Source organism: Cygnus atratus, chromosome 2, assembly GCF_013377495.2.
Source record: "Cygnus atratus isolate AKBS03 ecotype Queensland, Australia chromosome 2, CAtr_DNAZoo_HiC_assembly, whole genome shotgun sequence".
Lineage (NCBI taxonomy): Eukaryota > Metazoa > Chordata > Aves > Anseriformes > Anatidae > Cygnus > Cygnus atratus.
This window is the reverse complement of record NC_066363.1, coordinates 70,610,996-70,626,565: the sequence shown is the minus strand read 5'-3', so window position 1 is coordinate 70,626,565 and position 15,570 is coordinate 70,610,996. Positions and strand designations below refer to the sequence as shown.

The following is a 15,570-nucleotide window of genomic DNA, read 5'->3' as shown; positions in this document are numbered from 1 at the left end:
GGAGTAATACAATGGTATGGAAAAGTGTGTCTATGTAATACCTGTTTTAATGTGTACATGTGGTGTGGTCTAGTCCAAGGAGGCAAAATCCCTGTAGGCTGAGGGTTGTTTCTGATTTACTGAGGATAGTCTCTTCAGGCAACAGAAAAAAAGAAAAAGCCAAAAGCTACCTGTAGTGGGCAGCTCAGAGCAGGAAGCCAACTTGGCCACACCAAATGGCCGTGTGAGGGAGCCTGGTTCTGTCCATTGCCTACTGAGGGAGCCTAAACTGAATCTGCTCCATACAGTTGGCTTTTGGGAAAACCTCCTGGCTTTCAAACCCAGGTGGTAGATGGTTAATGTGCCCTGCTGACAGTAAATTAGTTACCGGGTGGGTATCATCTGCTTCTTCCAGCCAGAGCAGAAGTAATGCCAGTGGTAAGAAGTGGTGGGGGTTAATCCTTCAGGTGAGCACCTGATTTAAAAAGTCTACCATTTATTAGTGTAATATCTAGTTTTGTCAAGCTGTGGCCTTTTGATTAGTAAGGATGTTTTTGTTAGACTGGTGAATTATCATTTTAGTCAGTATTTCTCTTCTTGCTCTTATTTTGCATTTTTCTGCAGTGCACTAGGGAGATTAACTTGAGAGGTGTATTCTCAATCTGCCAGCCAAGTCTCCTTCTGACTAGCAATACAAATATAAATGCTACTGGTTTGTTGTTGTTTTTTTTTTTAAAATTCCCTGTATCAATTTGGCTGCTAGTTTGCATGCTGTGTAAACTCAAACTCCTTCTGCATATCTTGTATGTGTGAAACATGCTATAAATTAGTCAATTAATTGTGGCCAGCATTTGTAGGCTACCAGAGGTTCATTTGAACTTTTTAAAAGCATTTCATGTACTGTAGAAGTCAAACTGCAACTGAAACATTTGTGCACATCTGTGGATTGTTAAGGTTACACGCTGTTGATGGCATCTCTTGAATAAAAGCTAGCTATGCTGGGAGGCTTAATGTGCAGAAAATGTCAATGCATGCTTTTTTCCCTTCTATGTGTGATGGGTTGAATGTGCAAGGTGGAGGAGGAAGGAAGGTGTAGTAGGAAAGGGCACTAGAAACACTTTCACAATTTAGCTCCCTACACTCTGGAATTGACAGAGCTATGTGGTTATAAAGATTTCCAACAAAAATCCTCTTTGCTGTCTAAAATGGTTTGTTTGTCTTCCTAAGACACAGAACCTCTAATGAGGTGACTTAGTGAGAGTGTTTTGTTGGTCTCTTTGAGAGGATTTAGAATCACCAGTACGTGTCTGCCTGGGATTTCATGGACAGAAATGTATGGGAATGTACAGGAAATCAGAAAACTTCAACTTGCAGCAAATGTGGTGGAGAGCAGCCTCTGAATGAAGAGCAGCAAGTCTGGCACATCCTAAATAAATGAGATACTTTCAAAATAACAATATCAGAAAAAAAGAGATCATTTTCCCTTATTAATAATATTGAAGAATATACTGTATTTATAAATTATTGTTGAAGATATAGTTCAGAAACAAAAGAAATCTTACATCATCACAAGAACAGAAATATTTAAGTGTCGTAGTGTTTATTGAATAGAATTTGTATAAAATTGCAGCTTTTACCTTTTTTTTCATGGTGAATGCACAGCAGGTGAGATTCCCACTTAAATCAATAAAACTTTTTTTTTCATTTAGAAAGCCATTGATGCAAAACACTACTTTTGTTTGTATGTGTTTTTGTTCTAGTTGTTCTCCAACATTAAAGATGGTGAAAGCTTCCAGTTGTTTGAGCAAGGTCATCGCACTGCACACAAGCAAGAGTGTCACACCATGGAGGCAGTGAGGCTGGTGGAGTTCAATCTGAAGCAAGTGCTCACAAAGCTCATGACTCACATCTTTGGTGATGGTAGGTTCTTGCACCTATTTTCCTGGCCTTGTGGTGGCTGTGGGCATCCATACTTTTGAGAGAGATTTTGCTGCATAACAAAAATGGGAGACTTAAGGAGGGGTGACATTGACAGCTAGTATTCTGAAATAGTCATATGTGTTTGTAATTTTGGGAGTCCTCGTCCATATTCTTTATTTACATTTTTGTCTTAAGTTTTGTCTAAGAGTTCCATTCAAGTGTCTTTTAATTTTTGATTGGTCTTTCAGCTGTAGTCTGCATTTTATATGTTTTTTTTTAATACTATTATATGTGCACTTTATAAAATTATCGAACACAGCCCAACACACCACACTCTCGTCTCTTGATTTTCCTGAATACTGGTGTGCACAACACTGTGAGCCAAGTGTTGGTGAAGAGATTTTAGTTACGCCAGTGTGTCAAGGTAACATAGCAGGCATGAATACAGACACATGTCTGATCCAACTACAGGCTCTCATCTGGCAGCACGGAGCTTGGCAGGAGGAGGTGTACATATATGCATGTGTTGCTTTGGTATATATGACCGCAGAGTGCCCTTACCTCTTCCCTCACATGAATAAATAAAACTTTGCAGCTGAGGGGAGACAGTGTTTGCTAAGTTCACACCAAGATGAAAAATAATTGTTGTTTGGTACTTAGAGTGGACTGAGAAAGGGTAATGAATGTCTGTGTATAAGAATGAAATATCTTCTCCTCAGAAATACCTGCGTTTGGTTTCAATAGCTGCTGAATTTATAAATGGCCTGAGTTAAAATTGCTGCCCTAATACTATTTCCTGGCGAAGAGGCTGCTCTTCTGAACTGATTCATTTTTCTGTTGAGGAAATACTGGATAGCATTAGAATGCATGGAGATTGCTGGCTACTTTCAAAGCTCTTTTAAGATGCCCACTGAATTTAGAGCAGTAGTTCCAAGAGTGGATTGATGATGGTAACAAGTCCTGTCTATGACTCTTTGAATATTATTCTGATATTCTAAAGGAGAATTTACAGCAAGAGAAACTTTTAACAGCTTTTGTTTTATCCTGCCTGGACAGAAATTTTTTAGGTTCCCGAGCTCAGTTTTTCCTGTGGTTGTAGTTAACAGCATGTGTATTTGACTTAACAGCAGCCTTTTGAAACATATAAAATTGGGATCAAAGTGAGCAATTGGAAAAATGGTATTTTTAGATGAACCTCAGATGCTAAGGATGTTGTTGAAACAGGCAATTCTTAGGCATTATTAGTTATATTTGAAACTGTAGTGACATCCTTCCCTAGCTGTTGACAGATGCAGCACTTTAAGCTTTAGTATGCTGGCTATTATTACTTTTTCCAGAGCCCACATGATAGCTAGGAAGACATTAAAAAAATTATACAGACTGAAAGTAGATGCCTTCCTCTTACTGTAGGGATTTTCTATGTCTATATCCACAATATTTTTCCTGAAACATAAAGACAAGATATATAATGATTTAAATATGATTGTCTCTCTTTTTTTGCCCCACACCCACCCCCCTTGTAAATGTGATGCTATCTCTCCTTCATTTTCTTGATCTTGTAAGCTGTCAATAAAAACAGGAAAGTAATATTCAAAGAAGCAAACTTCATGCCAGGCACTAGACATACAAGATGGGTGCAATGCAAGTGACCTGAGGCACGCATACTTAAATTTATATTTTGACACCCGTCATCTTTAAATTTTTTTTCACTTTTAATTAATTTTGTGTCTCGTCTCCCTGATACATCCCATAAAGTCTCATTAATTTGTATGTGTCCAATTCGTATCATTGGTCCCTCACTCAGCCCACCTCTGCTATTGGTGGTTTGCCATTTCTTTGTAGTTGCTTCTTGATGTAGAGGTTTGGGGGGTGACTTCACTTGTGAAGACCAAAGTAAAAAAGGCCCTGAGTATCTCAGCCTTTTCTTCTTGTACTTCTGCTCATTATTGACTTACGTACAGAAGGTTCCTTGTTATTTGTGACATCCCAAACCAGTTTGAGCTCCAGCTGGGCTTTTGCCTTTCTAGCAGCATCTGTACATGCCCAAGTAGTATTTGTTTGCATTTTCTGGGAGTCTGTCCCTTTTTCCATCTCTCGTATGCTTTTTGTTTGCATTTGGGCTCACTCCATAGCTTACTGTTTAACCAGGCTATTTTCATGTTTCAACAGCTTTTTTTTATTTTTAATTTTATTTTGCTACTCGTCCTCCTCATGCCCCTTGAGATCTTAAACTCTGCAATCTTATGAACACTGTAGTCAAGGGTGCTTTTGACAGTAATGTCTCTGACCAAGTCGTCTTTATTTATAAGGAGTAGGTGTAGGTTACTTGCCTGTTATTAAATAAATGTGTTGTATTATCTTCCCCAGGTATACTGGTTTCCAAGGACTGATTTCCAAACCAATTCCCATTCTGTTTTTTGCTTACACTTTCAATCTTTATCCCCTTTCGATCTTTATCCCTTTTGTATTATTTTTAGTGTTTGCTGCAAATTCTAGTTGTCTTATAACAAACACACATAACTAGCGAGCCATTGCTGTCATTTTTTATCCCATTAGGGAAGTCCCTGTTTTTACAACAAATTTTTTCGTAATGAGGGGTGTGAAAATCCCCATAAAATTTAAACAAACAAAAATACCCTCCCAAATCTCTGTCTAGAAACGTATCTGCCTTTCTATTGCTGCAGTTGTAGAAACAAGATTTTACCTGTTGGGATATACAGAAAGAGGAAAGCGTGGCCTTTGAAACATTGGACACGTGTTCTTGTTAATGTATTGCTTGTTTGGGTCTTCAGGAAGCGCACACTTGTGTGTGAAGAGGCATGCACTGATTTTCTCTTCCACTGAGGAAACGCCAACGTGGAGGTGGAAAGGGCTCGCAAGTACTGCAGCCCACAGCAGTCTTGGGTGCAAGCTGCTGTGCTTTGCATGTCTCCCATGACAACACAAGTGTCTCACAGAGGGCAGTGGCTCACACCTGGCCAGGTGGAACATGGTACACCCAGGTGTATTTGGGGTGTTTCCAGGTGGTTGATAAGTGCTTCTCAGACTTTCATCCCATTTCTTCTAAGACGACAGCCTTAATGAGTGTAGCTCTTATCCTGCTGGGGGAACTACAGGAACTGAGCAGTGGGGATTTTGGAAAGCAAAGAGATTTGTGGTGAGGGTCAGCTGCCTTGTCAAGTTAAGTTGCAAAGGGTTTTGAGCTCAAAGCTGATCATACAGATTTCTCATGTGTTGGTTGAAAGCCTGTCCCTAAATATATTCATTTTGTCTTGTAGTATTTTCATTAGATTCTCCTCAATATAGCTTTCCTTTTCTGGTTCACTATTGTCATATTTACCTAACAAATTCCTAGGAACCTGTAAGAGAAGGTGGGAAGATGAGTAATGCTGTATTTTAATTAACATTTCTGCTATTGTTAGTTGTCATCTAACAGCCACTGAATGTCATTTAAATCAAACACATTGCTCTCTTTCTTTTTAACCCTTGTACTCATATCTCTGCAGAGTGCATTGACGCTGATAATTTACATTGACAATTTATATTAGCTGAATTAGAGGTGTGGGCTACTTAGCAGTTGACCTCTCTGGTGGCCCCGATTCAATGCCTTCTGTTCTCCCTAGCCTCCCTCTTGCACAGCTTTCCTCTCTCTCCCACAGACTCCTTCTCTAAATATAATCCTCACAGCAACGAAGAGAACTTCTGGTCAGCAAAGACCATCTGGGTCTCTGGGTTTGTTGCTTCTACACTATGGTGTAGCAATAGACTGCTTTGATGTGTTGGTTGCTTTCTTTTTTTTTTAGTGCCTTTGGTCAAGCCTTTTTCATCATGAGACTCAATTAGACTAGCACTGACAGATACTTGTTTAGCTTAATATCTGATAAGACCATTGTTTCTGAGTGCAAGTTAGGACCAATTTCCTACCTGGATTCACTACTTAGAAATAACAGTAACTATTAAATCTTTCCATCCTCCTTGGAGATGCGATACTTAGGTTGCTAACATACATGTGCCCACTAGAAGGACTTCCACGGACATCGTGAGGCTGAGCTAATATAAGTAATCCCTTGTAACTAGTGAAATTACTGATTTTGTATCCAGTGATCAGACACTGTTTAGATTCTGCATTGTGCTCTCTTAAGTGCACCCCTGGGTTTTAGGTCAGATATGCATCTCTCGGCCTCCTCAAATGTCTAGAAAAGATAATTTTTTGCCAGGACAGCCATAGGTTTTATGTGAAGAAATACATTAGGCCTAATCAAGTAAATTATCTAGTACTACAGAAAGCATGATCTTCACAATCCTTTAAGTCTTTAGTGTTTTAATTTTCTGAGTGTGAGCAGTGTCCTTTAATCCTTGGGAATACGCTGAGTACCAAGACAATATTTTGTCTAAATAATAAACATAACCATTTATTCTGTGATTCTCTATGGAGAGGCTTGATCCTGCTGAAGGCTGAGTGCCCTCTGCTTTTCAGTGAAGTCTTCCAGAAGCAGAAGTCTCAAAGAAGACTTTGCAGAGGTATTCCTGGGTGTCCTGGCTACTGGACAGATAAAATTACTGTGTCATATGGGGTTAACTGTTAATTTAGAGAGCAGAATGAAGGTGAGAATTATTTCTTCCTTGTGAATTTGTTTTATTCTTTTTTGCATATTTACATTTAAAATGAGTGTCCCTTAAGAAAAGTACTTAGAAGTCTTAAAACTCAAAAAAAAAAAAACACCAAAAAACAAACAACCCACTTTATTTTTTTCATCCTTTAAAATTTAATTAAGAATGAAAAGCAGATAGTTTCTTTTTTTCCTGAGCTTTGTTTTAAAGTAATTAGATGATTAAAAAGAAACCACAGTCAGAATATTGTTTCTGAACATCAAACTACGTGAAATTCCATGACATTCTTGCTGCAGTTGCTCTAAATGAAAATATTTTGTGTGCGTAGCTTCACAGTGAATGGAGAATTGTACAGCCCTAGGATTAAAAATGCATTTGTACAAAGATTGGGAAATTGGAAACTGTTTTCCTCATATCATACTGTTGTATACACATGACTTTTTTCCACCTATGTAATTTTTTTTTATCATTATGTACACAAAAACACTGTATGGTGATTGACTGCTGTATAAGTCATAGTATAGTTGTAAATGGTATAATTGCTAATACTTCCAATTTTTTGAATTCTGTGTGTAAAATTATCAAAGCACTTCTTTATAATGTATAAACTTACCGAGGTTGAATTTTAAGAGAGAGAAGAAAATTTAGAAGTACCAATGTGTTTGTTTTGAAACCTGCCACTCCATTTGAAAGTTCTTTTTTGGATGTAATGTACCTTGTAACTGTCAGGTCTTTTAGGTTTGGCTGTACATACATACTTTTGTTGTAACTTACTGTTTCTATAGCCACATCTGATGTTTCAGAAATGATCAAAGAAAATCTAATTCTCGAGGCTACAGCAAATGTTTTGATTTGAAAAACTCTCAATATAAATCATGGGTTTTCACATTAAGTTCCTTTTATGAAACAAAGCCCCCAAACCAAACCAGGGGTGTTAACAGTTGCCATCACCCAAACAACCTTTGTTCTGCCCTTTGTTTTCAGAACTGGGCCTGTCTGATTGTTAATGAGCCTACTGCTGGTTAGAATTTGGCTTAGCTGAAGGGAAGGATGGTCTTGGGGTTAAGGCATTGTGCAGAGGATTAGCAGTTCAATTCTTTTCTGAATTTTTATGGTTCATGTTTTCGAAACCTTTTTTTTCCTGGCACCTAATGGCTAGAGAAAAATCTTTAGCAACAGATTGCTTGTATAAATGATTACAAGAACTAAAACCCGTCAAATATAATGAAGGCCTTGACTACAGCCCTGCATTTGGCAGTGCTGTAGACCTTGCCCTCTTCTGGCTCTACTGCTCTGCAATGTCAGGTGGTTCCCATCTCTCCTCAATGGGAGTTGAGATGTGGGGAGGAGAGAGAATTAGCAAGTGTCACTGCACTCATGCACTTCACATCCACGCAAAGTTTAAAGCTGGTCTCTTGAGAGCTCCACAGGTCCAGAGTTCTCTGTGCGTGTTTGCATGTGGCATACCTAAATAATGCTGTACATCTCTCTCTGCCTGTTCATATAATTTTGTGTATAGACATATATTTTTAACATCTATATTTAAACATGCACAGAAAGAATATCCCTATATTTTAAATAGGTTCTGATGAAAAAAATTGCTTGCCTAGCTGATAAGCAAAATGCAATGAAAAATTTAAGACTTAGTTTTTCTGTGAGGAGCAGTTAGTCATTTCCTGGTGCAGAGAATAACAAAATTACTGACTTTCCAATGATCTTGGCTCATTTTCATTCTATGCCAGGTGGTTGCTAGAGTTTGACAAATGATAGATTTGGTTTCAAAGGGTGCTTGAATTGCACAAAGTGTTTTTCATATTAGGGAAGACACGGTCATTTTTTTCCACAAGTTTTAAGATTTATCGCCTTGCACAAGTGTTATAAATTAGTTTGTTTGCTATTTATTTTCTCTGGATTGTTGTAATTGGTGTCATTAGTTGAAGGGCAAGTTTTACAGATGGTTGGAGGGATGGCCTTTTATGCATACACCCTTTATATTTATTTATTTTTTAAACACTGCTACAGGACTGCAAGTCAGATGGGTAGACTGTTACTTCCCGTTTACTCACCCTTCCTTTGAGATGGAGATCAACTTCCAAGGAGAATGGCTGGAGGTCCTGGGCTGTGGGGTCATGGAGCAGCAGCTAGTTAACTCAGGTACTGAAACTCTTTTACTTCGTTGACATCTCTATTAGCCAACACTTCCACTGCAATCAGTTTCACAGCCTGAAATGCCCCCCTGTCTCCTGGTGAGTGCAGGCATCTCTGTTAGCAGCAGCTGCCACAAATAGTCCTCAGGTGGAAGGCAGACATTCCATGCTGTGATTTGAGTGTAACAACTGAGTGAGCTGGAGCCTGCAAACAGAAAGCTTGTCTTTCATTTCCTGTGATAAGGAGACAGACGGATCTCAGCTTTAAAAGAGAAACTGATGAATTAGGTTGTGTATTTTTTTGACTTACAAGAGAAGTCAAGTGCATGCACGGTTATGATTTTAAGGTATCGTGAGCAAATAGCATCCCGTGGTATTTGAAATATGAGAGTGTGCCTGTATCTCTAAAGTGTAGAAAGAGGAAAGTGACTTCAATCATCATATTGCTGGTTAGTTGCTGGGTAAGTGGTAGGTTGCTTTTTGGTTCTGATTTTTTTCTTTTATCCTCAGCTTTGTTAGTATGAGGTTGTAAATTTTGTTAAGAGCCGCATGATTTAAATTGGAATTATTACAGTAAAATGTCACATGACGATTTGCTTTCTAAAATTTATATATGAGTACAAGGAAGGAGAGGAGAATTATTTTTTTTTCTGATTATTTTCACAGTGAGAATTTAACATGCATGTCTTTTTAGTGACAATAGGCAATTCTGCTTAAGCACAGGGCAGTGCTCAGACCTCCATCATTCAGTGTCTTTCAGTTTTAGTTATTAGGTGTGGGAGCCTTTTGGAATATGATCCATTTAATTCTCACAAGCACGCTTTCATATAGCCATAGAACACTCAGTTGATTTCACTGTAGTTGGTTTGCAAAACTATTGTGTTTTAATGTGCTCTAAATACTTTCTTTTGAAGTCTAAGTACGATACCTATAAATGGACCCGGTTATTTGGCATTGCTTTATTTTCTTCAAAGCTTGCATATATCTTAATGCGATCATTTTACTTTAATAAAGATGAATCCTTTTCCAGAGTTTCTCACCAATGGGTTAATGCTTTATGCTAATGTACTTTATCAGGCTATTGTGTTCATTGTGTGGTAAATATAACACAGGTTCTGATCAGCCTCAGAAGTGAAAGACTGCTGTGTAATATTATTTTGATCAGATGTAATATGCTAATGGCCAGACTTTCTTCTTGAAAAGCTTTTATGCTGCTCAGTTCTTATGTTTAGGTTCTTTTAATGTGTGTGAGGAGAGCTAAACTATAGCCCCAAAACAATTACCGAATGTGTGTGTGTGTGAATGAATGTACATGAAATGCCAACAGGCAGGTTTCTACAGCAGTCAAAATTTTCAGTTTAATTTGTCTCAGCTCTTTCTCACCTCTCTGAATTAGTCTTCAGTATTATATCCCTTCTGCACCAAAACACTCCTATTTATTGTAATTCTAATCTTCCAAGAAAACATGAATTTAGTAATTCAAGTCTAGCTTTTGAACACCTTGTGAATTTGTACTATTAATTGAAAAAAAAAAAAACAGCAAAAAAGGAGAGGTTCTTTTCCTTTATTAGCAAGATATTTTAGAGGGTTGAAACTGTTGAAGAAGTGCCAATCATTTTTCACTTAATTTAGGAGGAGTTTCACTTTACGCAGCCATGCTTTTGTTTTTCAGCTCCCTCTGGTAATTGCAAAAATACCTGGTTACAGAATCTGAATCTAATGTATTTTTTGAAGCATTGGGATCTGTTTACTTGTAGTGAGGAAGAAGTGTGGTCATAATTTGTGTTAGCTAACAATTACCTTATTTGGTTTAAAGTAGCACCGCAGACAAGGTAGTTCACATTTTCAGACAAGTAAGGAGTCAAGCACAAGCCCTCCCTGCCTACTACTGCTCAGAACATTCTTTTCTTTAATCCTCTTTCACAACAATTTAAAACCCCAGTAGGTTAAAACCCCAGTAGGTTCTTGGCATGCCAAACTGCATCTTTTTATGGTGAAACCAGGTTTGCTACTACTAACCCATAGTTTTTTTTGTGCATGTGTGTTTGTGTGGTGTGGCAGCAATCTGCCTTTGCCCAAAACTGAAAATGCAGAAGTCCAGAAAGAAGATTTTCTGTGGAAAAGAATGAAGGTGAAAATTTTTTTTTCCTATCTCATTCATCTTTTTTTTTTCCTCACTGTTAGGACTTGAGTATCCTCTAAAGCTATCTTGAACAGAAGTGTTTTCTTAATACATATCTGCTACCTTTAGAATGTCTCTAATGCTTCTAGTATCCACAATCAGTAGGTATTAACTATTACTCTGGTCCTATCTTTGAAACACCAAAGATTTAGTTTTAAAGCCTTCAGTTTTAAACCAGTACAGATCAGCAAGGAATAAGATCTTTATCAAACTAGGGAAGGAGGCCTGGCACTTCCAGAGAGCTCCATCCTTTCACTTTTTCTTCCAGGTACTGCCTGTTCACCTTTACAGGAGGCAGCGCTATTTTCAGTCAATAGAGATTTCCAAACAAAAAACTCTAAGGTGGACTACTTGGAAGGAATACAGTAATATAGGTCTGTAATATATTTATAGAAAAACACTAGGTTCCCCCCCCCCCCCCCATAGACACCCTATTTGCTCACTGATAACAGAATTCCTTAACTACAGACGCATATCACATTGCCTATCATGAAGTATCTATCTTCAGTGCTCTGACTCACCCTACAGGTGTATTTCCCCTGACCAGGGAGTAAATGCTGGTGCCTACACCTCCCTGCTCTGTATCTTTCCGTTGTCAGGTGTCTGGAATAGGCACTGCAAATTGCCTCTTCCCATCTCAATCTCTTCAGGGGCTCTACGAGAAAACACCTCAGTAGGACTGAATGAAAGAGAAGCATTACTCATTTTTTGGCTGGATAAATTTGTGCTGAAAGAGTATTTCACTCTTGGTGTGCCAGTTTACCAGGTAAATGCAGAAAGATCTTTTTATGGCGTGCTGCACAGCTTGGTGATAAAAAAAAAAAAAAAAACCTGGAGAATAAACTGATGAATTTGCAGAAATTTTAATTTTTTTGTGATCTGTATCATTTCTAGTATCTTGCAGGTTTGGATTTTTGTTTTATGATTTTTTTGGGTCTTTGCTTGATATTGACTATTACAGTGCACGCTTCTGAGATCTAATGTTTGTTGGCAAGCATTGTTTTTCCCTCCATAAGAAAATATTTTCCTAAGGGAAGGGAAGATAGCTTTTTGCCTTCAAAATCCTCAAATCCTTTTTTGTATGTGTTACTGCCCGTTGATGTAAGACTGGTTTGTAAGGCAATCAGAAGCAGTCACTCAAAGCAGAAGCTGCATGTGCCTGGTGACTGATGGCGGCTGTAACTTAAACAGCCAGCACAGATGATTTATTTATTTATTTTTCAGTTTTGTTTTGTTTCTTAGCTATCTGTGATAGCAAAAGAACTGGTTATGCCTTATGGATGGATTAAAAGACAAGGACCCTGCCACAGCAGGGCCAGGATATTGGGCCTTGAGTAGCTGTGTCTTTATGCTGGCTGAAGGTGATATCACAGTGGCAGATCCTTCAGTGACATCTTCCTTCATGAAAGTACTTCTCTGTAGTTCCTTAGCGATCACCCTCCTTGTGCAACAAATCTTGATGGTATTGACAGATCCTGTTAAGATTTTTAGTCTAGACTGAAGAATGCCATTGTTGCTTTAATGCCCCGTGGAATTGAGATTGGCGTTACATTTGTTAGATTGCTACTTTCTAAAAGAGATTATTTTGTTGAAGTTTCTGATGCCTTCATATGTTTGGGAAGGAACCCTTCTTTGATTTCTTTGATTTCACTTTAAAATTGAATGTGATTCAGACATTTAGTATGTGTAAATAGAAACGTATTTGTTATAGGGAAAAACTGGTCAATCAGTTCAAATGTATTGACAGTACTCTGCTGCATCACCTGTCTTTCTGCTATGCTCTTTTTTCCTTCTGAGGTCTGCAAAGAGACTCTGTAGGCTTCTCCTTCTCCCCTGCTCCCCCCGCATGCTTCTTAATAAGCTAGATTTCCAGTTTCTGACGTAGATCTCCACAGCGTAGATGTAGTAAAGAACCTAAATATGGCAGGCAGCAAAACAAACCAGCACTTTTTTTTTTTTTGTGGCAACTTGTTGCTTTATATTTTGTGGGTCTCCACAGTGCTTTATCTCACCTTTAAGTTTGTGTGTTAAACCAGTTTAGGATTTGCCCAGGAGGGTTAGCCAGCCTCATTCTTAGTCATTCACTAGTCAGTGGGGATGATGCACTCTTCTGAACCATTCAGATTTTGTGTTAACAGTGAGTAAGGTTTCTGTTGTCTTGGTGTGTGGATGAGCAAATAAAAGCTGGTAGGCAGTGTAAATACCATTTGCATTAAAGCCAGTCCAGCTACTGAGTATTTTTAATAGGAGTTGTTTGTATTTGGGTATGTCTCTTCTGACCAAATGGAGAATATGGTGACATTTACTATTTCTAACAGTGATATTTGCTGTTTTTAAAAGAAAAGTAAAACATTCATCCTATGACTGTTTTATATAATTGTGGAAAAAATATGCACTTACTGCAAAGATGCACAGAATTGTAACAAATGATGTTACATGTTCCCCTAAGGCTGACAGCGCTAAACTAGAGCAGCTATTTACTGTAATGTGAACATAGGAGATCTCTATTATAATCTAATATTCAATAAGTATAAAATCTAACTTATTGTACTGTTTAATTTTTCATTTTTATGTGCACTTTTTTCATCTTAAACTGCACCTGACTACGTAACTTTAATAGGAATGTTTTATATGCATTTTAATGTAAAGAAAAATAATTTTTATTCTGGATAACACTGGAAAAATACAGAAACTTTACAGTATAGTAGCAGGTATTCTCAGTTTTAGGTCCACGAAGAGATGAAGAAATTCTATGGTACAGTAGAACTGATGTCAGTTAACATCACGTAAGGTATTTATTTCTGTGCTTCAGGAATTTGTTACCCAAGATTAACAAAGATTGTATTCATTGGTGGGTGCTGAAGTTCCCAGGTCTGTATGGAGTTATATGATTAAAACCTTTGAATACAGGATGCTGCTTACTCAGAGGTGGTGATCATAGTGTTGCTTAGTACCTGTGAAATTGGAAGCAGTTAGGGTGTGATCCTTTGCTGATTGAAATCAATGGCAATGTTCTCCGTGCTCACTGTTGCAGAATACGTTAGCTTGGGACAGAAGCATGAAAATTGGACTACTGAAGTTTACCCCCAAACGAAGAAACAAAAAATCTCCCATTCATTTAAAAAAAAAAGGGGGGGGGGGGCGGGGGCGGACACAGTAGACAATTCCATATTTTTTTTGTCAGACTCTGATGTACTGCAGGAAAATAACCTAAGGATGGCACATGAGACCTAAGGTGGGTACATCACTGTATCCTGACTCTTACAGTAGCACAGACAGGTGCCTCAAGAGTGGAACATGACGTAGATATGCTGATTCACACTTGCAGCTCTCGGTTTCCTGAGCTGAAAACAGGACCTTTGTTTTTAGCTGTCATTGTGGAATTTTCTATCATTTGATTTTGAAGTGCTGGGTGATCTGAAGCACTCTGTAAAGCAGTTGCTCACCTCTGGGTGGGTGCTCAGGTTGCTTTTTCGTTTCCCAAGATGATAAATCATGAGGGCAGCTGTATTTAGGCTACCTGCAGGAAGAGTTGGTGAGACTTTCTTGCTGTGTATAGGCTTTTTCTTCCTTACCCATCAGAAAATAACACTGATACACTCTTAAGAAACTCCCCCATCCCTTTTTCTTTCTTTTCCTTTTTTAAATTGTCAGCTTGAAGTTGAATGTAATAGGCAATGGTGTAGGGGTTCAGAAGTGTATTTCAGTTTTCCAGCATGAATAGCAGGACATCATCATGGCTTTAGTGAGGAACTGAGCAGGCACTGGGCCTTCGGAAAGATTCTGAAGGAAACTTTATGTTAACAGTTTGCATACAGTTACAGCTTTAAAAGTTTCTGGCTAGTCTTGGTCTTGAAACCGAGCATCATATCCTGAATTTATAACAAAGGTGTTTTTTTTCTGGTATTTCTTGTTAATTTTGTATGCACTTTTCATGAAGAAGAAATTGTCAACCTTGTCAAAACATCTTCATGAATACTGTTGAACACAAAGAAAGGAGTTTGTTGTGATTTCTGCAAATCCTTGCTTTTGTTTTAAAAGGTGGAAGTTTATTTGTCATGAGTGTACTCTTTGGTGAAGCCCGATTCTCAAAGTGTAATTTTTTTGCCATTTAGAAGCCTTTTTACAGATCAGTGGCAAGACTTACTTCCAAAATTTAAATAGCACTTGGCCCAGGGCTGCCACCTTCACCCAAATACAAGTCTTGACAAGGAGAACTTCCTTGGCTGCAATGCTGCAGTAAAAAAAATCTTTAATCATTTATTGAAGATCCTCAAAATTGCTGCCTGAAGCAAAATAACAATTTTAAGTTTTTAACCTGTCCACTCATTTTTGCCTTTTTTTTGTTTTGTTTTGTTTTCCAAAAGGATTATCAGATTTGGACAATTCTTTGTGGGCTGTAAATTAGTAGTTAACAAAAAAAATTATGTTAATATTACCTTGCAGACATAGGGGGGAGTTTGTTTTTAAATTCATGAATATATTCTTAAATCAAATTTTAGTTATGGGTGAGTTAGGTTCATGTATCAATCAGCAGGGGGTGTTTTGAGGATGGGGAAATTTAATATCTTTCATCTAGCAATTTTTTCCTGTTCAGCTCTTGCTTGGTAAATTACATTAAAATGTTGGAGCAGATGGTGCATGTGGCTTAAATAGTATGCAGACCCATGTTCTATCTATGCTAACAGCTCTCTGTGGGGACCTCGAAATAGTTAAAGCTGCATGTATGTA

General features: G+C 38.0%; 1 protein-coding gene across 29 annotated transcripts in view; it reads left to right on the top strand.

Moving 5' to 3' along the window:
• Positions 1-15,570, top strand: part of FARS2 (phenylalanyl-tRNA synthetase 2, mitochondrial) — a 258,563-nt gene that overhangs the window by 66,477 nt on the left and 176,516 nt on the right. For 28 of the 29 annotated variants that reach the window (XM_050708627.1, XM_035560308.2, XM_050708636.1 and 25 more), the window contains 2 exons: positions 1,740-1,899; positions 8,533-8,664. In XM_050708627.1, the coding sequence (XP_050564584.1) occupies positions 1,740-1,899; positions 8,533-8,664 (292 nt within the window). The remainder of the gene's footprint in view (positions 1-1,739; positions 1,900-8,532; positions 8,665-15,570) is intronic. The other variant, XM_050708628.1, reaches the window with a different exon arrangement.